We start from the raw sequence: 27,800 nt of genomic DNA on the forward strand, positions 1-27,800 counted from the left end.
AGAAGTGTCCCTGTCTGCCAATAGTGATTACACATAACAGGATGCAATTTAAAACTGCATGGCTGAGTTGGGGACCATGTGTGTGTTCGTGTGCTTTGTTGTCAAGCTGTGTATGATACAAATGTCACATTTGAATTTGGTTTGCAATTGAATTCCAATTGAAGACTCTTGTGAAGAGAAATATTGACTATTATGATTTTCTCTCTTCTTTTTTGTTCAGACCTGGACAGAGCGGGCAAAAGGACAGTCTGGAGACGTGGCGGATATGAAAAAACGAAAGCGAGGAGAAGAAGAGAACAGGGGAGACAAGAACGGACAGAGTGAGGCAGACGAGACTAGACAGAGTGAGGCAGACGAGACCAGTGCCAAAAAGAAAAAGCCCTTTGACACCTCAGCCAAGCTCTCAGCATTTGCCTTCAACAAAAATTAAACATAAGATCACATCATGGACTGATTTTTTTTATATATATTTGTTTATATATATATATATATATATATATATATATATATATATATATATATATTTTATTTTGCTCCATATGTCTGTTTACTTAGGGTTATAGGTCACAACTAAATATTATATAATGCTCATTTGTGGATTGGTGCTGATTTTGAGACCTTTTTTGTATAACCTTTCATCAGAATATGTAGTCGGTCTCATAGGTTTCCAGTTTCATTAGCACTGTTTGGTATGCTCGTGATGCAGACCTTTCGATGAATAATTTCTTCTCCGATATGTAACTAGGAGTTAGAGGAATTTCATAGATGGCATCAAAGCGAAATATCCTGAGCACTTGAAATAGCTGTGACAAATATAGAACATGAAGAGAGCAACTGATAAGGGCACACGTAAATGGTTATTCTGTTCAGCATCTCAATTTAGGTTTTTCCTGTTCACCAATTTCCTCTTAGCTTGTATTGATTTTAAAACAATATAGTATATTTACTTGTTTTTTTTATTGTACTGTATCCGACTATTGAATAAAAATCAATGTTTTCCATCCAGTCTTTATTTTTCTTATTTTTTTAAATAACTTTTTATAGAAGAACATAACAAATAAGCACAACTAGCACAATTTGGTCTGCTACTCTTATCTGTTTTATTAAGGAAACTGACACCTGTTTAAAAATACCGTAACACATTTTTTTTAACATGTTGAGACTGAATAGACCTATAACAATCACTAGTTGTGATTGTGAATATAACAGTAACAATTTACTTGAAGGGGGTAGATATAAGGCATTTGTAAAACAAGTCAAAACAGACCTTGGAGTGTTGCAGTGTCATTGATAACCTTCATAACATTCAACATCACTGATAATGAGTTGAAGTTATTTATCCATTGTAGGCTACAACAGATGTGTTACCCTGTCTTTTATTAGAGTGCAATAGCTGAATTGTGGTAGCCTGTGATTCACTGGGATTTCCTAACTTTACATTTTTTATGAAAAACTATTGAGGAAAAACACTGAAATTTAGAAGTGGTGTAAAGTACTTAAGTAAAAATACTTTAAAGTACTGAAGTTGTTTTTTAGGGTATCTGTACTTTACCATTTATATTTTTGACTACTGCTACTTCACTACATTCCTAAAGAAAATAATTTACTTTTTACTACAAACAAATGTTTTGTTTTTAAATGATGTTGGAGTGTGTCCCTGGCTATCCATGAATAAAAAAACAAGAAAATGGTGACATCTGGTTTGCTTAATAAGGATATTAAATCATTTATACTTTTACTTTTGATACTTAAGTATATTTAAAACCAAATACTTTCAGACTTTTACTTCAGTAGTTTTCTATTAAGGCCTCTTTACTTTTACTCAAGTATGACAATTGCTTACTTTTTCCACCACTGGAAATATACACCTTTTCTAAAGATTGACATGAATCAACTCAAGTAATGTTAAATCTACTTTTGACATTGTTTATTAAATGAATACATGGTGGCATATTACATAGTAAATTCACTGAATAGTGTATATCCTCCAACTGTGGCATATTCGGATCCATACAGAATTTGAGTGTTCTGGATTGCCTGACGACTCAAACTGAATTCTTCCACTGCTTTTTCATTTGCTACATACTTCAGCCTGATTGGTGACAGATGTTCATGCGAATATTCTAAATTCTGCATAAAAACGTGTTTTCCACCAGATATGTTTTTACATCAAATTGACTTGTTGCGGATAAAAGGCTGTGCGGGATGATTTAGTGTACATAAAAATACCTTTAGTGGTTAAATTCCCATGTACTGAATATAAAATACAAGTTAAACATCTCATGAACATTTTTGTTATACAGGGAGTGTGCACACTCTGGTATTGGCAGCTGCGCTCCAGCCAACAGCTCACAGATACAGTGCGGATACAGCCTAAAGGAGATTATGGACAAAAGCGGTAGATTATTTTTACTTGTCAAATGAATGCCAAGCATTGACGAACATGTCACCAGAATAAAACCCTCGATATTTATTGGAAAGGAGCATCAAGCTCATCACCTTGCACTTTCACCACCCTGTGAAGTTCATAATTTATTTAATATGCTCTCTTGTAATATGCTCTCTTAATATGCGCTCTCTCTGTATGCTCTCTTGACAAGTCATAGTGGGAGGACCACACAAAACATATCATCACATGACTCCCAAGTTTACTTTGTTATTATATACATATTTGCTCATAAAAGCGTTTCCACTGACATTTCTCGCATAATTAATTTTACTGCCACAAAAAGATCACCTTGTCAACATTTGGAAAGTTTACTGACAAATGTTCTGTTAACATCAGGCCTTTCATTACATTTTGTTTTATCTGACATGTACTTTACTAGCATAAAAAGGTTGGATGGTTAAGAGACTGACATAATTGAAGTGGTTTATGGTGACCTCAAAATGAGAGGCGTTGGCCAAAACAGTCATCAGTGATTGGATCATCCCTAACCAATCAGAGTACCAAAAGCCAATGACGAATTTTCAAAACGCCCAACCCATTGGTTTCTGAGACCAATCAGACAGTCTAGAATACATTTTCATTCTCAAAACCATCAGGGGGGTACTCAGAGCCAGACTCATTCCAGAGAAGAAACTAACATCAGTGGGCGTGGCGTAGCATTTGGCCGGAGAAAGGAGTTTGGGTAGACAGGCAATGTTCTCCATTGGCTTACATACAACTGACAGAACGTGACGTACACAAAATGGTCGACCAATAGAAATGCACGAGGATTATATCGCATATAAGCCATGGGGTACCAACGTCTGAGAGTGAGTGCTTCATGTACTTTGATGCATTCAGGTGACGGCAGTGTACTCTGCAGGTGGTGCGTTCAAAAACAAAGCTGCGTCCATTAAGCGAAAAACACTGGAAAGCGCAACCTCCATTAGTGAAAAGACCTTACGTCAATTCTGAACTATGGAGCGCTCAAAACAGTGTCACGATAATGAAGCGGACAGTAAACCGACTACGAACGAAAGTTTTATTAATGGACACTTGGTAAAAAAAGACAACCAGATCTTGGTAGGCCTAGCTCAAGGGACGGGGACGGCCGGTGAGTCGAGTTCGCACACAGGGTCCTCGGTGGTAGAGGGCTGGAAGCATGAGCGCACCCGAAGTATGGAAGACAACGAGATCAACTTGCCTTGTCTTGCGGCTGCCTACACCACTATTCTCCGGGGGCTCGGGGAGGACCCGCAAAGACAGGGACTTCTAAAAACTCCGTGGAGAGCCGCGACTGCCATGCAGTTCTTCACCAAGGGCTACCAGGAGAAAATCATAGGTGAGTCAGTCGGAATGCCCCTTTCCCAAAGTTGTCAAAACTTTCCTATGTTGTAAAAAAGAAAGTGACTTTAAAACTAAACCTTTTCATTTACCTGAAATATAGACATTTAGATGTGATTTATTTAGGCTACTGAACTCCAATCAAGAAATCTGTTTTGGAAGGAGAAATATGCCATTTATTATGCTGATATAACTGTTATTTATATATATATATATATATATAATGTGTACTATACTGGTATATTATATATATATTAGTACTGTACCAGTCAAAAGTTTGGACACACCTACTCATTCAAGGGTGTTTCTTTATTTTTACTATTTTATACATTGTAGAATAATAGTGAAGACATCAACATGATGAAATAACACATGGAATCATGTAGTAACCAACAAAGTGTTAAACAAATCAAAATATATTTTATATTTGAGATTCTTTAAAGTGGCCACCCTTTGCCTTGATGACAACTTTGCACACGCTTAGCATTCTCTCAACCAGCTTCGACTGGAATGCTTTTTCAACAGTCTTGGAGTTCCCACATATGCTGAGCACTTTTTGGCTGCTTTTCCTTCACTTTGCGGTCCAATTAATCCCAAACCATCTCAATTGGGTTGTGGTCGGATGATTGTGGAGGCCAGGTAATCTGATGCGGCACTCAATTACTCATCTTCTTGATCAAGTAGCCCTTACACAGCCTGGAAGTGTGTTGGGTCGTTGTCCTGTTGAAAAACAAATGATAGTCCCACTAAGCGCAAACCAGATGGACAAAAACCCTTGAATGAGTAGGTGTCCAAACTTTTGATTGATACTGTATGTATACACACTTCTTACATCCGTAGTCTATGGTCAGGTGTTTCAGAAGATGCTTAGCCGTACATTCAATTAACTTGATTGTTTTTTTGTAAAACAATGTTCAGTATAAGAGCTACAGATTCTTATTTAGAGCTGTGCAGTACAACATTTGAAATCACTATTGGCACTGGAGACAGGCTTCTCTCAAATGACCATAGTATGTGATTTAGAGCAGTTGAGTACAAAATAGTACATCAAGAAAGGATGCACAATCTATGTTCAGCGTACATTAATAGACAAGTAACCCTACAATAAATGTTGTTTCTAATATTCTCTGTTGATGCACTTTTCCCTCATTTGTCTGTGAAACCCCTCTTTCTACACAATACCGCTATTTCTGTCCATCCTTAGGAAACAGTTACCTTGTATATCCAGGCTCAACAAGTCCCCTGGTCATCCTTACCAGACTTTATTGGTTCTGTTCTCCACGGTTGGAACTGTTTTAGTGGTGGAGCTGGGGAGCTGCCCCTCACAGTATTATTAACCCCTGCCCTCCCCCCACCAAAAACCCATCTGGAGTTGGTTTCGCAGGGAGCACTTTGAGGTTCTGTGTAATATGTTTGAGGAAGGAGACATACGGAGAGAATGTGTTAGTGACAGTCATCCTCTCTAGCTGAAAAACATGCATCTTGGATAACTTGAGAATGCTTGGACCCTGTCTGGTTTATATGGACTCAATGCTCTTTCCCCACTGTTTGAGGTGTTGTGGGAGTGGTATGGAAATGTGAGGGGCCAAACCAAACAGTAAATCCAGCAAAAAGAGAAGCGTCATGACGAGTCACGAATGTGTGTTCAGGAGCACTGAAGCAAGTAGTATTCTCTCCCTTTTTGGATTAGCTCTTATTCTTCATTCCAAGTGCTTTTTAGTCCAGGAATAGGTTTAATCAGATTGCGGAAAACCGCAATAGGTGTCATATTTGCCTTGTCACAGTGAGCCAGTGGATAAATGGATATACACTACAAAAGTGTGTGGACACCCCCTTCAAATGAGTGAATTTGGCTATTTCACCCATAACCGTTGCTGACAGGTGTGTGACATCGAGCACACAGCCATGCAATCTCCATAGACAAACAATGGCAGTATAATGGCCGTACCGAAGAGCTGAGTGCCACCTTTCCAACAAGTTAGGTTATCAAATTTCTTCCCTGCTAAAGCTGCCATGGTCAACTGAAAGTGCTGTTATTGTGAAGTGGAAACTTCTAGGAGCAACAACGGCTCAGTCGCAAAATCGTAGGCAACACAGGCTCACAGAACGGAACCTCAGAGAGCTGTAGCATGTAAAAATCGCCAGTCCACGGTTGCAACAATCACTACCAAGTTCCAAACTGCCTCTGGATGCAACGTCAGCACAATAACTGTTCGTCGGGAGCTTCATGAAATGGGTTGAGCAGTGGAGACGTGTTCTCTGGAGTGATGAATCACACTTCACCATCTGGTAGTCCGACGGACAACTCTGGGTTTGGCGGATGTCAGGAGAAGGCTACCTGCCCCAATGCATAGTGTCAGCTGTAAAATTTGGTGGAGGAGAAATAATGGTCTGGGGCTGTTTTTCATGGTTCGGGCTAGGCCCCTTAGTTCCTGTGATGGGAAATATTAACGCCACAGAATACAATGACATTCTAGATGATTCTGTGCTTCCAACTTTGTGGCAACAGTTGGAGGGGAAGGCCCTTTCCGTTTCAGCATTACAATGCCCCCATGCACAAAGTGAGGTCCATACAGAAATGGTTTGTCGAGATCGGTGTGGAAGAACTTGACTGGCCTGCACAGAGCCCTGACCTCAACCCCATCGAACACCTTTGGGTTGAATGGGCCTGGCTTGCTGTCGGCGTTCCAAATCACCCAACATCAGTGCCCGACCTCACTAATGTTCTTGTGGCTGAATGAAAGCAAGTCCTCGCAGCAATGTTCCAACATCTAGTGGAAAGCCTTCCCAGAAGAGTGGAGGCTGTTATAGCAGCAAAGGGGGGACCAACTCCATATTAATGCTCATGATTTTGGAATGACATGTTCGACGAGCAGGTGTCCACATACTTTTGTGTATGTGTGAGTGTGAGACTGTGTGGTTGCTTGCACATGCCATGTGTGTTTCGTGTGTGCGCGCATGTGTGTGTCTGTTTGTGTGAGCAAATAAGTGACTCGTTTTATGAGTGCCCAGGGCGTACAGAATGTCAGTGTGAATAATGCAGAGCTGAACTGGTAGGTCTTACTTTTATAGGGTCTTCTAACTCCAACAGTGGACAGTCTCTTTCACTCACACACACACACTTAGTTTCTACACATTCTCACTTATTCACAGAATTTCCACTAAAATCCCTCGATGCTGACCCAGACTTTGTCATTTCTGTGTGCTAATAAAAATAATGACTCGTGTTTGTTGCGCAAGACGGGGTGTGTTAAAGGGTTCGTAGTGGAATGGAAATCTAGCCCTATGAGGCTCATTGTCCTTATTATTTTAATAGTGCATTATAACATTTTGTTCATAGGGCATTATGACTAGGCTGTATAATTCCTTATCTAGTTGCTTATTAATTGCTTATCTAGATGTTTATGAGCAGTTATTAGCACCTATGTCATGCATTATATATTTTGCAATAAATGCATAATGAAGCGGGTTCATGTTACTTCTCATTTATGCATTATGCTATGTGCTTATTATGCATTAGGAAGAAGGTATTCATAGGAAGAGATGTCGTTTATGTATGATGCTATCAACACATGAGATTCCAAGAAAAACCTGAATGGCATAACCTTCATAGCTGCATTTGAAGGCAGTAAGCAATATGCATATGTCACGTTCGAGTGACTCACTTTTGTCAAGTCGTTGACCATCGTTGGTCACCGCCTTTCAAAGTGTTGCTTTATAGGTATAAATTTGTCAGACTTGCAGTTTTTGATGAAGTCTCCTTTGAGTTGGTGCAGTTGCTGCTCACCAAGTGCACCATGCAGCCGTCACCTGCATTGTGGGATGCACTATTTGTCAACCAATCATTAAGGTGTTTCTTTCTCATTTAGGTGTTGATGCGAAGGGGCAGGGGGAGGACAGCACTGCTACAGGGGATTGAGAGAAAGGTAGTGAGAGAGGAGAGAGAAAAAGGGAGATAGAAAGCAGGTTGGCCACCAACGCTTAACATCCTGACAATTTGTAATGTAACCATAGTGACTGTGTGTGGTTTTTGTCTGAGATGAGTTGATGCTGATTTGATTTCCTGTTCTTTTGCTGTGGCGCAGTCGTGGTGTGTGTGTGTGTGTGTGTGTGTGTGTGTGTGTGTGTGTGTGGTGGAACCAGACTGGTGAGGGGCAACTGCTCTCTGAACATCTGCTGCCCTTAGGTTGGTGAGATGAACTGGGGATGGTGCTCGATTCATCAGTAGAGCTTTACCAAAAAAACACATACCGGGCTGGGAGAGAGACATTTGGAGTACTGCTTGAGTGGAAAACCCAAACAGTAGCACTGTTCCTTTAAGCACGGTCAAATATTATCATTAATGGACAGAACAATGTTCTTAATGACTTTATTCTAACCTACTGAACATGTCAGAGAGCAGTGAATCTATGAAAGACCGTTACCTCCAATTGTCAATAAAGAAATCATAATATTCTAACAGTGATGTGAAATCAGCATTTGTTCATTTTGTTTTTTAACCAGTCTAGTGAAACTGCACTTGATATTCTAATAATTCTTATCCTATACATCAGCCATACTCAACTGACGGACCGGGGTCCAGATCCGGACCCAGAGCAGGGTCAATACAGACTGCGGGTCCCAAAATAATAATTAAAATGTTAAAAAATATATATATTTGTTTTATTAGGAATTCAGTCAAATCTTATTTAATTTGTCACATGCGCCGAATACAACGGGTGTAGACTTTACTATGAAATGCTTGCTTACGAGCCCTTCCCATGGATGCAAAGCAAAGGTTTTTAATTTCCTGGCAGCCTATCTACTGAGGTTGGGTTGGAGTGGGAGGTAAAGTTACCATGGTAACATGGTGAGTGAGCAGAGGGTCTGACTTGTTGCTTTAGGGTCCTGCCTTGTTGTGGTTTTGCAGCTTGTCTGTGATTATTACAAAAATAAAAATAGTAACACGAGGAATAAAGTACACAAGAATGAAGCTATATACAGGGAGTATCAGTACCAGATCAATGTATGAAGTAGATATGTACATAAAGGCAGGGTAAAGTGACTAGGCAGGATTGATGATGATGATATAATAAATAAACTGAGTAGCAGCATGTGTGTGTGGGGTATTTTGGGTGAAAGTGTCAGCGTGTGTGTGTACACATTGTGTATATAGTCTTGTGAGTGGACATAGGGTCCGTGCAAGATGGGGTCAATGCAGATAGTCCGGCTAACCATCTAATGGAACTATTTAGCAGTCCTATGGCTATTTAGCAGTCTTATGGCTTGGGGGTAAAAGCTGTCTCGGAGCATGTTGGTCCGAGAGCCAATGCTACTGTCCGGGAAACGGTACCAGAGCAGAGTGAGCAGTCTGTGGTTTGGGTGGCTGAAGTCTTTGGCAATTTTTCGGGCCTTCCTCTGACACCACCAGATATAGAGGTGCTTGGTGGCAGGGAGCTTGGCCCCCGTGATGTACTGGGTTGTCCGCAACACCCTCTGTAGCGCTTTGCGGTCGAGGGTGGTGCATTTGCCATACCAAGCAATGATTCAGCCAGTCAAGATGCTCTCGACGGTGCAGCTGTAGAACTTTTCTTTCAGCCTCCTGAGGGAGAAGACTATGTGGGGGGTGTGTGGACTCTTTTTAAGTCCTTAGTGATGTGGACTTTCTCATAGTAATTGAGTACCCTTGCTATACATTAACATTTAGTTAATTTAGCAGATGCTCTCATCCAATCAGCATATAGGCCTTGTCTGACTTATCAAACACTATGGCCTATGGTGAAACTACTGTTGTTTAGTTTAGCCAGTGATCTCATCGCCATAGCGCCCAAACCGGCTGCTGCTTGTACAGACAAGTGGCAAAACCACATCAACAAGGCAGGACCCTAAAGCAACAAGTCAGACAGTCCACTCACTCACCATGTTACCATGGAAACTTTTACCTCCCATTCCAACCCAACCTCTGTAGATAGGCGGCCAGGAAATTAAAAACCTCCGTCAGGGAGAAGGGAGGGCACATCGTCACAAACAGATAAAAACCCATGGATTTATTTGAACAATGATATGAGCTCCGCTAGGAGAGAAAATGAAATAAAATGACAAACAGGAAGAGCGGTAGGGCTATATGGGAGTCGAGATATAATTACAATGTTTGCCAGATAAAAACAGCAGGCTTATGGAATGGAGGTAGAGTGAATGATTAGGTTGCCGAGGGCTGTCTGGTCTCGTCTGTTGCGCGTCTTGTTAAGTGTCTCGGAGCTGTATGGCGTCGACTCGATGGGCCTCGCACTCATCCGTCTCACTCTCTTTTTCTCTTTGCTTCCGCAGACGTGCTGAATGACGCAATCTTTGACGAGGACCACGACGAGATGGTGATCGTAAAGGACATTGACATGTTCTCCATGTGTGAGCACCACCTGGTGCCCATCTTTGGAAGGGTAACCTATTTGCACCCCAGACCCACACCAGTCCACGATGCACAATCTCCAATTATGGGGAATTTCTTCTAGGTTGGATCCTGCAATAAATCAACACAATAAAAATAAGGGTTTATACACATGTTTAACTCAGCGAAAGTGCTTCTCAGAAAATCTTGTTCACAACAAGGAGTAGGCCTACTTTCTATATTACCTTGGCTTGCATGGTTGATTTTTATACATTTTTGTGTGTGAGGTTGAAGTTGTAGGCCTAATTCTGTGGCTGAGGTGATGCCACAATTTTAAATAAAATGAATAGGCTACTGTACTCTCACGCCTAATACCCCACTGCTAAACACCCCAAATAAGTGCCCCATGTAGAAACATCCTCAGGGGCACTGATAAGGCCTTTGTCCACTGAGCCTGTAATTGAGCCCAGCTGTGATTAAACTACTGGTAAGGAAAAATGGCAACCGGCACTGACCAAAATGGCATTCCAAATGGCACCCTATTCCCTGTATAGTACACTGTTTGTACTATATTGGCAATAGGATGCCATTTGGAACACACCCCAAATCAACTGAAATCCTGTCAGTGGGGCTTCAAGTGAGACACGGTTGCCTTTGTAAATTCTCCTGTTTTGACATTTTAGTACTGTAGACCTAGCATCCTCCCCTCTATTCTCCCCTCATCTTACCCTGTAGGTGTTTGCCATTCAAGACCAAAGAGGGAGGCCATTGATCCTTTCATATTCCTTTCACGGTGCAAATGTGCCGTGATGATAGCGGTAGCAAGTGTTATCCACTCTCTCTCTGGACACAACACAACACACACGGGTCGTTTTTGTCTTTGTGGTGTGTGTTTGTTTGTCAGCGGCTGGCTGTCAGAAGGCCACATTACTCCCGTCCACCTAATTTCCCCGCTGATAGCTCCCTGTTGTCATCACAAGTGTTAGTCGCCTCTTATCAACACACTTATATATTTCCCCGCGCATCTATCTGAGCCGATCGCCGAGCGCTATAATGACTCACCGATTTCTGCCCGCGAGCTCAGGGCTAGATTAAAAATAATATTTTTTTAGGGCGTCCAGTCAGTCGTCTTTTAACGCTTTTAGTGTCTCTTATCACCTAACAACAAGGTGGTATTTGTTTTCATTGAGCTATGCTGTTAGGCCTACTTTTACACCACATATCTTTGAAAAACCATGATGCCCATATCTGATCCTCACTTTTAATCAAACGTGAATCCTTTTTTTTCTTCATTTTTTAAATTCACCCTGTTCAGAAATTAATTTTATCACTACCTAGCAAAAAGAGAGGGAGAAAAGAGTAGGAGGGAAAATCCTTGCATTCATACCCTTTCTCTCTGCCTGTTTCAGCACATTGCTGCTGACATTTGAGTGGAGGGTGGGTGGGGAATGGGTGGAGGGAGGGAGGGAGTATTTAGCCTTCCAGTCATATGCAGTAGCAGGCTCACCAGCTGGATGGGGAGGAGAGTCGAGCTCAATCCTCTTCAGGCCTTTCATCTGCTGCTTATTTATCCATGGTGCAGACGTGACTCCCTTACCTCCCCTTCACTTCTCCGATGGCCTTTAGATAAATGTTGCCTTTTGTCTTTGCTTCTTATGATTCTTATCTTTCCCACGCAGCAGCCCATCAAGGTGGAAAGCAAATGTTCAGCTTGCCTTCATCACGTAATGAGAACTTGTTGAGAAGAAATGTGTTCGCTCACTGAGCTAATGCCTAGGCTTTAGCTCAGCGGGCTAACAGTCTTCTTATACACAGAAGACATGGGGTGGAATCCATTGAGTCATTATCCAGCCCACTTCAAACACTGAGATATACTGTACATATCATGCCAGTTGGGTCTGTTTGTCAGTGCAGAATTTGGGACAACATGATTTACTGTCTGTTGTTGTGAATATGCTATAATGTGGAAGTTGGCCATCATTAATGGCAGAATTGGTCTCTCTTCTCTCCCCCAGGTCCATATAGGCTACCTCCCCAATAAGAGGGTGCTGGGCCTCAGCAAGCTGGCCAGGTAAGTGTATGGAAAGTGTAATAGTGTATTTGCTATTGTGATATGAAATAAAATGTAATGGATGTCGCAAAAAGCTACTTAATTTTTCAATTGCAGTGAAAATGATTTTAAACAAAGGGGATAGTGTACTGAGACTTTTGACTTAACAGCCTTCTTCAGTGTGGATATCGTTAGCTATTGATGTTCTTGCCGGTATACCAGGGAACCGCACCAAGGTATGGAATTCCTATGACAAAAAATCCTAACAGTAGGGTTGGATATTGGAGGGATTGGGATTACCTAGACTCAATCCATGTGTGCAGTATCATGTACGAATATGTAATCTGTTCCTAGACAGTCCTTCAGGCAATACAGTACAATATGGTCACCTATTAGATAATAGGAACTACAACACTGTGATGAACTAAGAGGCTGACTCATGTTGTAGCCCAGAGAGCTGGACCTGGGTTTAGTGGGTTAGCTATACATTAGCTTCTACAGTGTAGCGTTCATGTAGCATAGCAGTAGTGTTTGCTGTGAGGCTGTTTAGGTGGAGAGGCCACTCAGGGTGGAACCTTAAGCTGATTAGGAGTGTGTATGTGACGAGAGGATTCTGATCCCATCTGACCCAATACCTGAGGCTTAGCCCCTTTCACTAATACATACTCTTACTTCCCTTCCCCACCCATGTGGCCATGGTGTCTATGCCACACGCAGCTACGCAGGCACACACGCTGATACACCAGTGCTCACCATACAAAACACAATACCAGCAATACTTTTAGTTTTGAAAGAGTAACTTTTATTTTGGAGAGTACACTTCAGGTAATGGCACTGGCATGTATAGCGGTAAACTGTTTTACGGGCTCCTGACCAAAAATATTGTGCTAATCTTAGCTTTTTTTGTACATAATGTTTCCGCCATTGTTTCCTATGACCGAAAAGAGCTTCTGGACTTCAGAAATGTGATCACTAACCTCTGATTTGGATGAAGAATTCTACTTCAATGACCTACTGCTCAACTAGGACCAGGCCCTAATCCCAGACACTCGAAAGAGGAAAAGACGTTCCATATAGAGACCGACGTGGGGGCACTCTGATGAAAGCAGAGAGTGAATAAACCACCCCTACCGTCTGTTCTATCTGCGAATCACTGTAGAACAAACTAGACGAGCTCTGTTCAAAAGTATCCTATCAACGGGACCGGAAGAACTGTGCTGAACGAGGACATGGTTATTATAAAGCTAGCTAGTTTTTATATGCATCGGCAAGACCGAACGGCAGTGTCTCGTAAACTCAAGGGTGGGTATCTTTTTATAAATACATTTTTTTTTTTAAATGGTGATATCCAATTGAGTTCCAATTACAATCTTGTCTCATCACTGCAACTCCCCAACGGTCCATTAACAAAAGCTGGTTCGCGATCTCTAATATCAAGGAGTTAGAATAACTCATGATAAGCTGTAGACCATACTCTTTACCCAGAGTTTATTTATATTTTTCGTAGCTGTCTATTTACCACTACAAACCGATGCTAGCACTAAGACCGCACTCAACGAGCTATATCGGGCCATAAGTCAACAAGAAAATGCTCATCCAGAGGCAGTGCTCCTAGTTGCCGGTTATTATAATGCAGGAAAACTCAAATCCATTTGACCTAATTTCTACCATGTCACCTGTGCAACTTAGAGGCGGAAAAAACTCCAGATCACCTTTACTCCACAAACAGAGACTCATACAAAACTCATCCTCCATTTGACCATAACTCTTATCATCCTGATTCCTGCTTACAAGCAAAAACCCCAAAAGGCAGTACCAGTGACACGCTCAATTTGGAAGTGATCTGATTAGGTGAATGCTAAGCTTCAGGACTGTTTTGCTTGCACAGACTGGAAAATGTTCTGGGATTCATCCGATGGCATTGAGAAGTGCGCCACATCAGTCACTGGCTACATTAATAAGTGCATCGACGATGTCGTCTCCACAATGACGATACGTACATACCCCAACCAGAAGCCATGGATTTCAGGCAACATCCGCCATGAGCTATAGGCTAGAGCTGCCGCTTTCAAGGAGTGGGACACTGACATGGACGCTTATAAGAAATCCCACTATCATACTATACCGGCTCTGACACTCGTCTGATGTGGCAGGGCTTGCAAACTATCACGGATTACTAAGGGAAACCCAGCCATGCGCTTCCCAATGACACACGCCTACCAGACGAGCTAAATGCCTTCTATGCCCGCTTTGAGGCAAGCAACACTGAATCATGCGTGAGAGCACCACCTGTTACGGACGACTGTGTGATCCTGCTCACCGCAGCCGACGTGAGTAAGACTTTTAAACAGGTTAACATTCTCAAGGCTGCAGACGGATTACCAGGACGCGTACTCAGAGCATGCACTGATCAGTTGGCAAGTGGCTAAACTGACATTTTCAACCTCTCCCAGTCTGTAATACCTACATGTTTCAAGTAGACCACCTGTGCCCAAGAACGCCAAGGTAACCTGTCTAAACTATCACCCCATAGCATTATCGCCCCATACCATTAAATACTTTGAAAGGCTGGTCATGGATCACATCAGCAAATTCATCCAAGACCAATTTCTGAAAATGTTAAATAGTGAAACATTAAAGTTATCTTTTTTAGATAAATGATTTGGGGACGTGAATATGTTAGTATAATTTCATTAAAACACACTGTTTTGCAATGAAGGTCTACAGTACTTTCTGTGTGTAGCCGGAGGACAGCTCGTTTCTGTCCTGCTCTGGGTAGATTGACTTCAATACAAAACCTTAGGAGGCTCATGGTTCTCACTCCATTCCATAAACTTACACAGTAATTATGACAACTTCCAGAGGATGTTCTCCAACCTATCAGAGCTCTTGCAGCATGAACATGACAAGTTGGGTGACATTGGGCCAATTGTGAGCCACCCTATGGGACTCCCGATCACAGCCGGTTGTGATACAGCCCGGGATCGAACCAGTGTGTCTGTAGTGACACCTCTAGCACCGCAATGCAATGCCTTAGATCACTGTGCCACTCGGGAGTCATAATCATGTTATATCAGCTGACAACCTGTCATAATATGGTCATACCACTCATGACCCATATTTATCCCTGTTATGACATTTTGCGTTATTGTATGGCTGGTTAATGATGCCTACATAAGTGTCAAAACCCACATTTATTCAAATATTTTTTTCCCTGCCAAGAAGTTTCCTTTCGTTTCTTAAATCCTTTGTGATATTCTGCATTTAAAAAAAAAATAACTTGTAGAAAATACACTTTGACACTGTCATGAAACATTATGACCATCCTGTGTCACTTTACTTGGACTAAGAAAATACACTTTATGACACTGTCAAGAAGCATTATGACCATCATTATATAAGCCAGATAGGCCTATCACCTACATACCCTCTTTTTGACTGATATAAGGGCATCTTGTCCTGCTGCTGAAATCTGCTCTTGCATTCATCCCAGTCATCGGCAACAGAGCATTAGGGTACAGTAGGTGCATGTCTGACATCAATGTGTGCGCAATTGCAATTACTTTCGGAGTACGACAGTAAAAGACAAACAAAACTTCAGAACGGGAAGCAATAGAAATGGCGCTCATAGAACAGCTCTACCACTTCTTAGACTTGCTTTCAATGATGATGACAGATTTATACTGGGCAAAAATATAAATGCAACATGTAAAGTGTTGGTCCCATGTTTCATGAGCTGAAATAAATGATCCCAGAAATGTTCCATATGCACAAAAAGCTTATTTCTCTAAATTTGTGCACAAATATGTTTACATCCCTGTTATTTCTACTTGGCCAAGATTATCCATTCACCTGACAGGTGTGGCATATCAAGAAGCTGATTAAACAGCGTGATAATGCTGGGGATAATAAAAGGCCTCTCTAAAATGTACTGTTTTGTCACACAACACAATGCCACAGATGTTTTGAGGGAGTGTGCAATTGTCATGCTGACTGCAGGAATGTACATCAGAGCTGTTGCCAGAGAATTACATGTTAATTTCTCTACCATAAGTCACCTCAAACATAATTTTAGAGAATTTGGCAGTACGTCCAATGGGTCTCACAACCGTAGACCATGTCAGTTCCGGCTTCACCTAAGGGATTGTCTAAGACCAGCCACCTGGTCAGCTGATGAAACTGTGGGTTTACACAAACTTTCAGAAACCGTCTCAGGGAAGGTAATCTGCATGCTTGTCCTCACCAGCGTCTTGACCTGACTGAAGTTTAGCGTCGTAACCGACTTCAATGGGCACTGGCACGCTGGAGAAGTGTGCTCTTCACGGATGAATCCCAGTTTCAACTGTACCGGCAGATGTGGCGTCATGCGGACGAGGGGTTTGCTGATGTTATGCTGTGAACAGAGTGCCCCATGGTGGCGGTGGGGTTATGGTATGGGCAGGCATAAGCTACGGACAACGAACACAATTGCATTTTATCGATGGCAATTTGAATGCACAGAGAAACCGTGTCGAGATCCTGAGTCCCATTGTCGTGCCATACATCCGCCGCCATCTGTACGCAATTCCTGGAAACTAAAAATGCCCCAGTTCTTCCATGACCTGCATACTCACGAGACATGTCTACCATTGAGCATATTTTGGGATGCTCTGGATTGACGTGTACGACAGCGTGTTCCAGTTCCTGCCAATATCCAGCAACTTTGCATAGCCATTGAAGAGAAGTGGGACAACATTTCAAGGGACACAATCGACAGCCTGATCAACTCTATGTGAAGGAGATGTCGCGCTGCATGAGCCAAATGGTGGTCACACCAGATACTGACTGGTTTTCTCATCCACGCCCCTACTTTATTTTTTAAGTATCTGTGACCATCTGATGCTTATGTTTATTTCCAGTAATGTGAAATCCATAGATTAGGGCCTAATAAATATATTTCAATTGACCTTTTTATATGTACTAAGTAATTTAGCGTTAATATTTTTGTTCAGTGAATAACACACACTTCTATGTGAATTTGGTTGTCGCCCAAAAAGTTATATTGCTGCTTTAATGTTACTTAGCTAGCGAATGCAGCTATCTAATTTCACTTGCACAAACAGATAGGGATGCTATGTTAGCTGGCTGCCTATGACTATCCAACACTGGAACTCTTCCAAGTCGAGGTAAGCTTTTGGTTTTATTAATTTATAGCAACCTGGGCTCGCCAGTGTAACTGTTGCTGTACACTATACTGCATGATTGTAGCGGGTTTACTAACATGTTAGTTCTAGTAGCTACAGTTAAAGTCGGAAGTTTACATACACCTTAGTTAAATACATTTAAACTCAGTTTCACAAATCCCTTTATTTAATCCCAGTAAAAATTCCCTGTTTTAGGTCAGTTAGGATCATCACTTTATTTTAAGAATGTGAAATGTCAGAATAATTGTAGAGAGAATGATTTATTTCAGCTTTTATTTCTTCACATTCCCAGTGGGTCAGAAGTTTACATACACACTCAATTAGTAAGCATTGCCTTTAAATTGTTTAATTTGGGTCAAATGTTTCGGGTAGCCTTCCACAAGCTTGGGTGAATTTTGGCCCATTCTTCCTGACAGAGCTGGTGTAACTGAGTTAGGCCTCCTTTCTTGCACATGCTTTTTTAGTTCCGCCCACAAATCTTCTATGGGATTGAGGTCAGGGCTTTGTGATGGCCACTCCAATACCTTGACTTTGTTGTCCTTAAGCCATTTTCCCACAACTTTGGAAGTATGTTTGGGGTCATTGTCCATTTGGAAGACCCATTTGCGACCAAGCTTTAACTTCCTGACTGATGTCTTGAGATATTGCCTCAATATATCCACTTAATTTTCCTCCTCATGATGCCATCTAATTTGTGAAGTGCACCAGCCCCTCTTGCAGCAAAGCACCCCACAACATGATGTGGCCACCCCAGTGCTTCACGGTTGGGGTGGTGTTCTTCGGCTTGGAAGCATCCCCCTTTTTTCTTCCAAACATAATGATGGCCATTATGGCCAAACAGTTCTATTTTTGTTTCATCAGACCAGAGGACAGTTCTCCAAAAAGTACAATCTCTGTCCCCATGTGCAGTTGCAAACCGTAGTCTGGCTTTTTTTATGGCGGTTTTGGAGCAGTGGCTTCTTTCTTGCTGAGAGGCCTTTCAGGTTATGTCGATATAGATACTTTTGTACCTATTTCCTCCAGCATCTTCACAAGGTCCTTTGCTGTTGTTCTTGGATTGATTTGCAATTTTCACACAAGTACGTTCATCTCTAGAAGACAGAACTCGTCTCCTTCCTGAGCGGTATGACAGCTGCGTGGTCCCATGGTGTTTATACTTGCGAAATTGCTCCCGAGGATGAACCAGACTTGTGGAGGTCTACAATTTATTTTCTGAGGTGTTGGCTGATTTTTTTTTTTGATTTTCTCATGATTTTTCCCAGGCCTTGAAATAAATCCACAGGTACACCTCCAATTGACTCAAATTATGTCAATCAGAAGCTTCTAAAGCCATAACATATTTTTCTGGAATTTTCCAAGCTGTTTAAAGGCACAGTCAATTTAACGTATGTAAACTTCTGGCCCACTGAAAAATGAGTTTTAATGACTCCAACCTAAGTGTATGTAAACTTCTGAGTTAAACTGTATATTTACTATGATGTTAGCTAATATGGTGAGAACTATTTAGCAGTTTGGCTTGGATTATAATTTTTTTTTTGCCTGGTCACAGACTAGCGAATAGATGTGAGAAGGAATTATACGACGAGCAAAGTGATCATACTGTTTGTATGTGGCAGCTATTAAAGTAGACTATTAGGGGTGTATTCATTCTGCTAATTCTTTTGAAAAACGTTTCTTAAAAGGAAGCAAACGGAACGAAAGGGGGATAAACACAACTGAATTTTCATCATGTCACCTTGATCACTGAAAGATTTTCTCTTTTGTTGTAAACTTTCATTTGTAAGCTAGGTTGTAGCAACCTCATGATGGGTATAGGGAAAATTCAAGTATCATGTAGAAACCTAAACCTATCGCTGTGTGAATGGAATATGAATCAGTCATCCAATATGCTGTAATAGAAATAAGGCCAGGTAAAAGCATACTGTATATTTTTTTTAAATGTTAGGGCCTTAGCTTAGGTGTTAGAAAGGCCCAAAAAATGGTCAGACTCCAGCCACCCAAGCCACAGACTGTTCTTTCTGCTACCGCATGGCAAGCAATACCAATGCACCAAGTCTGGAACCAACAGGACCCTGAACTGTTTCTACCCCCAAGCCATAAGACTTCTAAAAAAGACTGCTAAATACCTAAACAAATGGCTCTCTGGACTACCTGCATTGACTCTTTTTTGCACAAACTCTCTTTTGCACTTTATTCTATTCCAGACATTACAATGAGCCCATCCTCCTATAGTTCTCCCCACCAGCCTCCACTGACACCCAAACACATACACTACCGTTCAGAAGTTTGGGGTCACTTAGAAATGTCCTTGTTTTTTAAAGAAAAGCAAAAAATGTTTGCCCATTTTTAAAATAACATCAAATTGATCAGAAATACATTGTTAATGTTGGAAATGACTAAATTCTTGTTCTGAGAAATTAAGGCTATTCCATATGAGAAATTGCCAAGCAACTGAAGATCTCGTACAACGCTGTGTACTACTCCCTTCACATAACAGCACAAATTGGCTCTAACCAGAATAGAATGAGGAGTGGGAGGCCCCGGTTCACAACTGAGCAAGAGGACAAGTACATTAGTGTGTCTAGTTTGAGAAACAGACGCCTCACAAGTCCTCAACTGGCAGTTTCATTAAATAGTACCCGCAAAACACCAGTCTCAACGTCAACAGTGAAAAGGCAACTACGGGATGCTTGCCTTTTGCACATTCACCCTCTGAATGGCAAGCATGCATGCATGCATACATACATACCATGTCCCAAGGCTTAAAAATCCTTCTTTAACCTGTCTTCTCCCTTTCATCTGCACTGTTTGAAGTAGATTTAAACAAGTGGCATCAATAAGGGATCATAGCTTTCATCTGGTCAGTCTGGAATGGAAAGATTACGTGTTCCTAATGTTTTGTACACTCAGTGTATAGCCATGTTATTTTTATTCGTTATTCACTGTGTTTATTCCTCGTGTGGCTATATTTTTATAAAAAATATATAACTCTGCATTGTTGGATATGGACCTGCAAGAAAGCATGTCACTGTTAGTCTACACCTGTTGTCTACGAAGCATGTGACGTATACAATTTTATAAGAATTGAAAGGCGTTGCACCCAAAATGTGCTTCATTGAGATGGATGCAACAGTTTTATCGATATCGATGCATCTGCCCATTTGAAAGTCTTCGTAATCCTGTTGTTCTGTGGCATTTTGCTCAGCCAAGTGATGGAACTGCAGGGATAGGAGAGGTCATGTTTGTAAAAGAGCATTGGGTCAAAGGGGAAGGTATGTCAGGCTATGATGAGGCTAGCGTGATTCACTGCTCTGCTACTCATATTGACTCACTGGAGGTTGGAACTTGCAACTGGTTGTCAGTGTGACTGCCACAGAATACCACACACTCTCCTTGAAAATCACCAGAATTTGATCTCTCAGCAGGAAATTAAAACTTGTAGTCTATTCAAGGTTTGTAATTTCTACTTTAAAATGTCAGACTTGATTTCCTCATACGAAAAATGTATCAACCACTACAATTTTAAAAATATATATAATTCACATTTCCTGCTGTAGTAAACTGGCTAAAATTAAGTTCCTACATCTGTATGCACAGTGGCTTCAGAAAGTATTCACACACCTTGACTTATTCCACATTTTGTTGTTACAGCCTGAATTGAACATTTATTACATTTAGTAAAAAATAAAAATAAATACAAATGACATTAATTAAAAATGAAAAGCTGAAATGTCTTGATTCAACTATTTAACCCCTTTGTTAGGGCAAGCCTAGTTCAGGAGTAAAAATGTGCTTAACAAGTCACATTTATTTTAACCTTTTTTTTAACTAGGCAGTTAGGAAGAAACTAAGTCAGTTAAGAACAAATTCTTATTTACAATGACGGCGTATCCCTGCCAAACCCAGGCGACGCTGGGCCAATTGTCCGCCACCCTATGGGACTCCCAATCACGGCCGGATGTACAGCCGATACATAATAAATTGCTTGGATTGACGCTGTGTGAAATAATAGTGTTTAACATGATATTTGAATAACTACCTCATCTCTGTTCCCCACACATACAATTATCTGTAAGGTCCCTCAGTTGATCAGTGAATTTCAAACACACATTTAACCTCAAAGACCAGGGAGATTTTCCAATGCCTCACAAATAAGGGCACCTATTAGTAGATACAAAAATACATAATTAATAGCAGACATTGAATATCCCTTTGAGAATGAGGATGTTATCAATTACACTTTGGATGGGGTATCAATACACGGAGTCACTACAAAGACACAGGCGTCTTTCCTAACTCCGTTGCCGTAGAGGAAGATAGCTGTATAACAGTATTGCTTCCATTTCTCTCCTCGCCCCTACCTGGGCACACCCCAGGGACCATCTGCACACAACAACAGACACCCACTGTTACCTATTGCTCCACAAAAGCAGCAGCCCTTGCAGAGCAAGGGAAACAACTACTTCAAGGTCTCAGAGCGAGTGACGTCACCGATTGAAATGTTACTAGCGCGCACCCCGCTAATTAGCCAGCCATTTCACACCAGTTTACTCACCCTCCTTTTCCGCAGAAACCAGTGATCCGGGGCAACAGCATCAATGTAACAGTTTTGCTTCCGTCCCTCTCCCCGCCCCGAACCAGCACACATAGACAACAGTCACACTCAAAGCACCATTACCCATCGCGCCACAAAAGTTTCCCTTGGCTTGGCAAACTACTTCAAGGTCTCAGCAAGTGACGTCACCGATTTGAAACGCTACTAGCGCGCACCCCACTTACTAGCTAGCCATTTCACACTGGTTTTCAACCGCTCAAGGATTTCACCATGAGGCCAATGGTGACTTTTAAACAGTTACAGCGTTTTAATGGCTGTGATGGGAGAACTGAGGATGCATCAACAACATTGTAGTTACTCCACAATGCTAACCTAATTGACAATGACAAGAAAGAAGCCTGGACATAATACAAATATTCCAAAACGTGTCCTGTTTGCAACAAGGCACTAAAGAAATACTGAAAAAAAATTGGCAAAGCAATTAACTTTTTGTCCTGAATACAAAGTGTTATGTTTGGGGCAAATCCAATATAACACATTACTGAGTTATTCCACTCTCCAAATTTTCAAGCATAGTGGTGGTTGCATCATGTTATGCGTATGCTTGTAATCTTTACAGACTAGGGAGTTTTTCAGGATAAAAAAGAAAGCTCCATTCCAAAACCTGGTTGTGTCTGCTTTCCACCAAACACTGGAAGATGAATTAATCTTTCAGCAGGACAATAACCTAAAACACAAGGCCAAACCTACACTGGAGTTGCTTAGCAAGAAGACGGTGAACGTTACGTAGTTGTCTATCAAGAGGGTAGCCTAGTGGTTAGAGCGTTGGACTAGTAACCGGAAGGTTGCAAGTTTAAACCCCCGAGCTGACAAGGTACAAAATCTGTCGTTCTGCCCCTGAACAGGCGGTTAACCCACTGTTCCTAGGCCGTCATTGAAAATAAGAATTTGTTCTTAACTGACTTGCCTAGTAAAACAACAACCAATGTGACAGAGCTTGAATAATTTTGAAAAGGGTAATGGGCAAATGTTGCACAATCCAGGTGTGGGAAGTTCTTAGACATAAAGACACAGCTGTAATCACTGCCAAAGGTGCCTCTACAAAGTATTGACTCAGGGGTGTGAATACTTATGAGATATTTCTGTATGTGTTATTCCATTTTGATTCAGGCTGTAACACAACATGTGGAATAAGTCAATGGGTGCGAATACTTTCTGAAGGCTGTATGTGGGCTTGGGGCTTATTTAAACCAAAGACTCATTGCAGAAGGTACACAATAAAAATAGCACTTTATTTTTTAAATTTTTTTAAACCAAATATTCATATTAAATCACAACATTTATTATGGGTCCTGAAGAAACACTGTAGCAGATACATTCCTATTACTGATAGATGCATCCAAAGATTTCCCAGTGTATTGTGTATGCAAAAATTGGATGGATTTGATTGAGTCTGTTCTTTAAACAAACAAATTACAACAGCTCTTAGAAACTTCACCCTGTCCAAACCAATACAAATCAACCTATTTGAGTGACACTGTAAAGTGTGACCTCTGTTGTGAAGAGCTCTCATGTCTCTTTCTAGTTTCCACTCTGTCCCTGAAGAATGTGTAATCCCTCTTTGACAATGTAAGCCTATTTGCCTCACTGTAAATCTTACCACTTGGGTGTTCTCATGTAATGAAAGTTTTTTCCCAATACCTTTTCCCCTAATCTCTCCCCAGGATTGTTGAAATCTACAGCCGTCGACTGCAAGGTATTTCCAGACATATAACAATCAATTTATACTTTCGAGAGTTGATGGACAATAAAGTGAACTAGAGTTTTTATTCTGTCTCAAAGACAACATTTGTGTGTTTTTTTTTAGGACTTGTCATTTGTGTATACTTACACTGTAAATACCACAGTAACAACTTATTAATTGCATTCAAATTCAAATCGTGCATTATTTTTATTCCCACATTGTCCTTTTTCGAGATGGTCAGTTGGTTGACAGCCTGGTAAGTGTTGTTACTTAGAACAAACAGTAACCTGCCATGAACCTGCCATGTCATGGTCGATCATGTCAGACGTTTGACTTTGCTCTCTGACTTGGACCGTGTTTATCTGTCTGTTCTCTTTCAGTTCAAGAGCGGTTGACCAAACAAATTGCTGTGGCGATCACTGAATCTCTGCAGCCTGCCGGGGTGGGCGTCGTCATTGAGGCAACGTATGTCTCTTTCTCTCTTTTCCCTCACCACTGATATTAAAAGCACCATACATTAAAGATGCACTATGGAAAAATGTGGCTTGAATGTTAGCTGTATGGTGTATACACATTCATATGAACAAATCCTTAGTTTTAGGAAAACAAATATGCCCTTTCTCTTCCCAATGAGGTAGTTTCTGGGCAATATCTGTCCAGTCAAGTCTATCCACAGAGGAAAAAGTACCTTATTGCCAATGCAATAATGTTAGTCAAAACACAAACACACATAAATTAAACCAAATATATTGTGCAAGGTCATATCTGGACAATCTTCAATGAGTCACTAACAGGACATTTCTCATACACCCACATCTAATAACTACAGCTAAAAGAAAAAGTATGTTAACCCTTTGAAATTACCTGGATTTCTGCATAAATTGGTGATCAAATTTGATCGGATCTAAGTCACAACAATAGACCAACAGTGTGCTTAAACTAATAACACACACATTATTGTATTTCATTCAGTGTAGGTTGGAAAAAGTATGTGAACCCCTAGGCTAATAACTTCTCCAAAAGCTAATTGGAGTCAGGAGTCAACTAACCTTATTTCCCTCACCAACTTTAAACATCAACTATCTGAGCAGCTAACCAATCGCTGCAGCTGTACATAGTCCATCTACCTCATCCCCATACTGTTTTTTTTAATCTACTTTTATGCTCTTTTGCACACCAGTATCTCTACTTGCACATCATCATCTGCTCATTTATCACTCCAGTGTTAATCAGCTTAAATTGTAACTATTCGCTCCTATGGCCTATTATTGCCTACCTCCTCATGCCTTTTGCACACACTTTTTGTATATAGACTTTTTTCTACTGTGTCATTGATTTGTTTGTGTTATTGGCTTGTTTATTGTTTACTCCATGTGTAACTCTGTGTTGTTGTCTGTGTCACACTGCTTTGCTTTCTTGGCCAGGTCACAGTTGCAAATGAGAACTTGTTCTCAACTAGCCTACCTGGTTGAATAAAGGTGAAAAAAAGAAAATAAAAAACCTGGAGTCCAATCAATGAGATGAGATTGGAGATGTTGGTTAGAGCTGCTTTGCCCTATAGAAAACACTCACAACATTTGAGTTTGCTATTCACAGGAAGTATTGCCTGATGTGAACCATGCCTTGAACAAAAGAGATCACAGAAGACCTAAGATTTAGTATTGTTGACTTGCATAAAGCTAGAAAGCGTTACAAAAGTATCTCTAAAAGCCTTGATGTCCATCCGTCCCACGGTAAGACAAATTGTCTAAAAATTGAGAAAGTTCAGCACTGTTGCTACTCTCCCTAGGAGTAGCCGTTCTCTGTGGACAGATTAAACTAAAATTGCATTGTTTGGAAGGATCACACAACACTGTGTGCAGAAAATCCAGGTACAGTGCCTTGCGAAAGTATTCGGCCCCCTTGAACTTTGCGACCTTTTGCCACATTTCAGGCTTCAAACATAAAGATATAAAACTGTATTTTTTTGTGAAGAATCAACAAGTGGGACACAATCATGAAGTGGAACGACATTTATTGGATATTTCAAACTTTTTTAACAAATCAAAAACTGAAAAATTGGGCGTGCAAAATTATTCAGCCCCTTTACTTTCAGTGCAGCAAACTCTCTCCAGAAGTTCAGTGAGGATCTCTGAATGATCCAATGTTGACCTAAATGACTAATGATGATAAATACAATCCACCTGTGTGTAATCAAGTCTCCGTATAAATGCACCTCCACTGTGATAGTCTCAGAGGTCCGTTAAAAGCGCATCATGAAGAACAAGGAACACACCAGGCAGGTCCGAGATACTGTTGTGAAGAAGTTTAAAGCCGGATTTGGATACAAAAAGATTTCCCAAGCTTTAAACATCCCAAGGAGCACTGTGCAAGCGATAATATTGAAATGGAAGGAGTATCAGACCACTGCAAATCTACCAAGACCTGGCCGTCCCTCTAAACTTTCAGCTCATACAAGGAGAAGACTGATCAGAGATGCAGCCGAGAGGCCCATGATCACTCTGGATGAACTGCAGAGATCTACAGCTGAGGTGGGAGACTCTGTCCATAGGACAACAATCAGTTGTATATTGCACAAATCTGGCCTTTATGGAAGAGTGGCAAGAAGAAAGCCATTTCTTAAAGATATCCATAAAAAGTGTTGTTTAAAGTTTGCCACAAGCCACCTGGGAGACACACCAAACATGTGGAAGAAGGTGCTCTGGTCAGATGAAACCAAAATTGAACTTTTTGGCAACAATGCAAAACGTTATGTTTGGCGTAAAAGCAACACAGCTCATCACCCTGAACACACCATCCCCACTGTCAAACATGGTGGTGGCAGCATCATGGTTTGGGCCTGCTTTTCTTCAGCAGGGACAGGGAAGATGGTTAAAATTGATGGGAAGATGGATGGAGCCAAATACAGGACCATTCTGGAAGAAAACCTGATGGAGTCTGCAAAAGACCTGAGACTGGGACGGAGATTTGTCTTCCAACAAGACAATGATCCAAAACATAAAGCAACATCTACAATGGAATGGTTCAAAAATAAACATATCCAGGTGTTAGAATGGCCAAGTCAAAGTCCAGACCTGAATCCAATCGAGAATCTGTGGAAAGAACTGAAGACTGCTGTTCACAAATGCTCTCCATCCAACCTCACTGAGCTCGAGCAGTTTTGCAAGGAGGAATGGGAAAAAATGTCAGTCTCTCGATGTGCAAAACTGATAGAGACATACCCCAAGCGACTTACAGCTGTAATCGCAGCAAAAGGTGGCGCTACAAAGTATTAACTTAAGGGGGCTGAATAATTTTGCACTCCCAATTTTTCAGTTTTTGATTTGTTAAAAAAGTTTGAAATATCCAATAAATGTCGTTCCACTTCATGATTGTGTCTCACTTGTTGTTGATTCTTCACAAAAAAATACAGTTTTATATCTTTATGTTTGAAGCCTGTAATGTGGCAAAAGGTCGCAAAGTTCAAGGGGGCCGAATACTTTCGCAAGGCACTGTATTTCCAAAGGGTTCACATACTTTTTCTTGCCACTGTATAACACCAATGTATAATGATGCATTTTGTCTCTCCTCCATTCTACCTGCATAGTCACATGTGCATGGTGATGAGGGGGGTGCAGAAGATGAACAGCAAGACTGTGACCAGCACCATGCTGGGGGTGTTCCGGGAGGACCCCAAGACACGGGACGAGTTCCTCACCCTCATCAGGAGCTGAGAGGGACGACCGGCCCACAAACCTGCTGCACAGCCCAACTCGGATCCACTCTCCCTGTCGCCTGGTTGGAGCAGCAGCCGGCACACAGCAATTTCTGTACAAAGCCTAGAGTCCGGGCTTGGTGGGTGTGTGTGCGTTGTGTGTGTGTGTTTTATTCCTCCACCCCCTTCCAAATCATCACATGGTCACATGACATAGCCGTGTATGTATTACTTCATGCTGTCTGCCAGGTGGCAGGCTTAACCTAAAAAACACTAATCATTGAGCCAGTGTTTTTATGGTTGCTTTAATTTGGTCCTTTATTTTTTTATTTACTTTTAATAAGATTGAACTACCAATTACAGTAAAGATACTTACACCTACATTAGGAACATCCTAATATTAAAAACAATTTATCAATCTTGTTTTTTTACTTTTAT

At 41.2% G+C, this 27,800-nt stretch overlaps 3 protein-coding genes across 5 annotated transcripts in view; 2 read left to right on the forward strand and 1 right to left on the reverse strand.

Annotated features, from left to right (window-relative positions):
- The window catches only part of wdhd1 (WD repeat and HMG-box DNA binding protein 1), a 43,813-nt gene extending 42,812 nt beyond the window's left edge, over nucleotides 1-1,001 (forward strand). For all 3 annotated transcript variants that reach the window (XM_024436797.2, XM_024436799.2, XM_024436798.2), the window contains exon 26: nucleotides 221-1,001. In XM_024436797.2, the coding sequence (XP_024292565.1) occupies nucleotides 221-430 (210 nt within the window). In that variant the 3' untranslated portion in view covers nucleotides 431-1,001. The remainder of the gene's footprint in view (nucleotides 1-220) is intronic.
- A 2,234-nt stretch (nucleotides 1,002-3,235) lies between these two features.
- gch1 (GTP cyclohydrolase 1) lies at nucleotides 3,236-27,785 on the forward strand. The gene is made up of 6 exons (XM_024436803.2): nucleotides 3,236-3,770; nucleotides 10,079-10,188; nucleotides 12,152-12,207; nucleotides 23,649-23,680; nucleotides 24,049-24,133; nucleotides 27,255-27,785. Exons 1-6 carry the CDS (start codon nucleotides 3,407-3,409, stop codon nucleotides 27,379-27,381), a joined length of 774 nt encoding a protein of 257 aa, XP_024292571.1. The 5' UTR covers nucleotides 3,236-3,406; the 3' UTR covers nucleotides 27,382-27,785.
- LOC112261465 (protein Smaug homolog 1) overlaps nucleotides 10,182-27,800 on the reverse strand; it is a 113,498-nt gene continuing 95,879 nt past the window's right edge. The window contains exon 14 of the transcript XR_002955172.2: nucleotides 10,182-10,268. The gene's annotated coding sequence lies outside the window, so the exon portion shown is untranslated. The remainder of the gene's footprint in view (nucleotides 10,269-27,800) is intronic.

Source organism: Oncorhynchus tshawytscha, linkage group LG11, assembly GCF_018296145.1.
Source record: "Oncorhynchus tshawytscha isolate Ot180627B linkage group LG11, Otsh_v2.0, whole genome shotgun sequence".
NCBI lineage: Eukaryota > Metazoa > Chordata > Actinopteri > Salmoniformes > Salmonidae > Oncorhynchus > Oncorhynchus tshawytscha.

What these genes read in the sequence shown, in the direction of transcription:
- gch1 (XM_024436803.2), top strand. Translation starts at nt 3,407, where the DNA reads ATGGAGCGCTCAAAACAGTGTCACGATAATGAAGCGGACAGTAAACCG. An exon ending in CTACCAGGAGAAAATCATAG is followed by an intron (nt 3,771 to 10,078) that starts GTGAGTCAGTCG and finishes TTGCTTCCGCAG; the next exon opens with ACGTGCTGAATGACGCAATC. An exon ending in GGCCTCAGCAAGCTGGCCAG is followed by an intron (nt 12,208 to 23,648) that starts GTAAGTGTATGG and finishes ATCTCTCCCCAG; the next exon opens with GATTGTTGAAATCTACAGCC.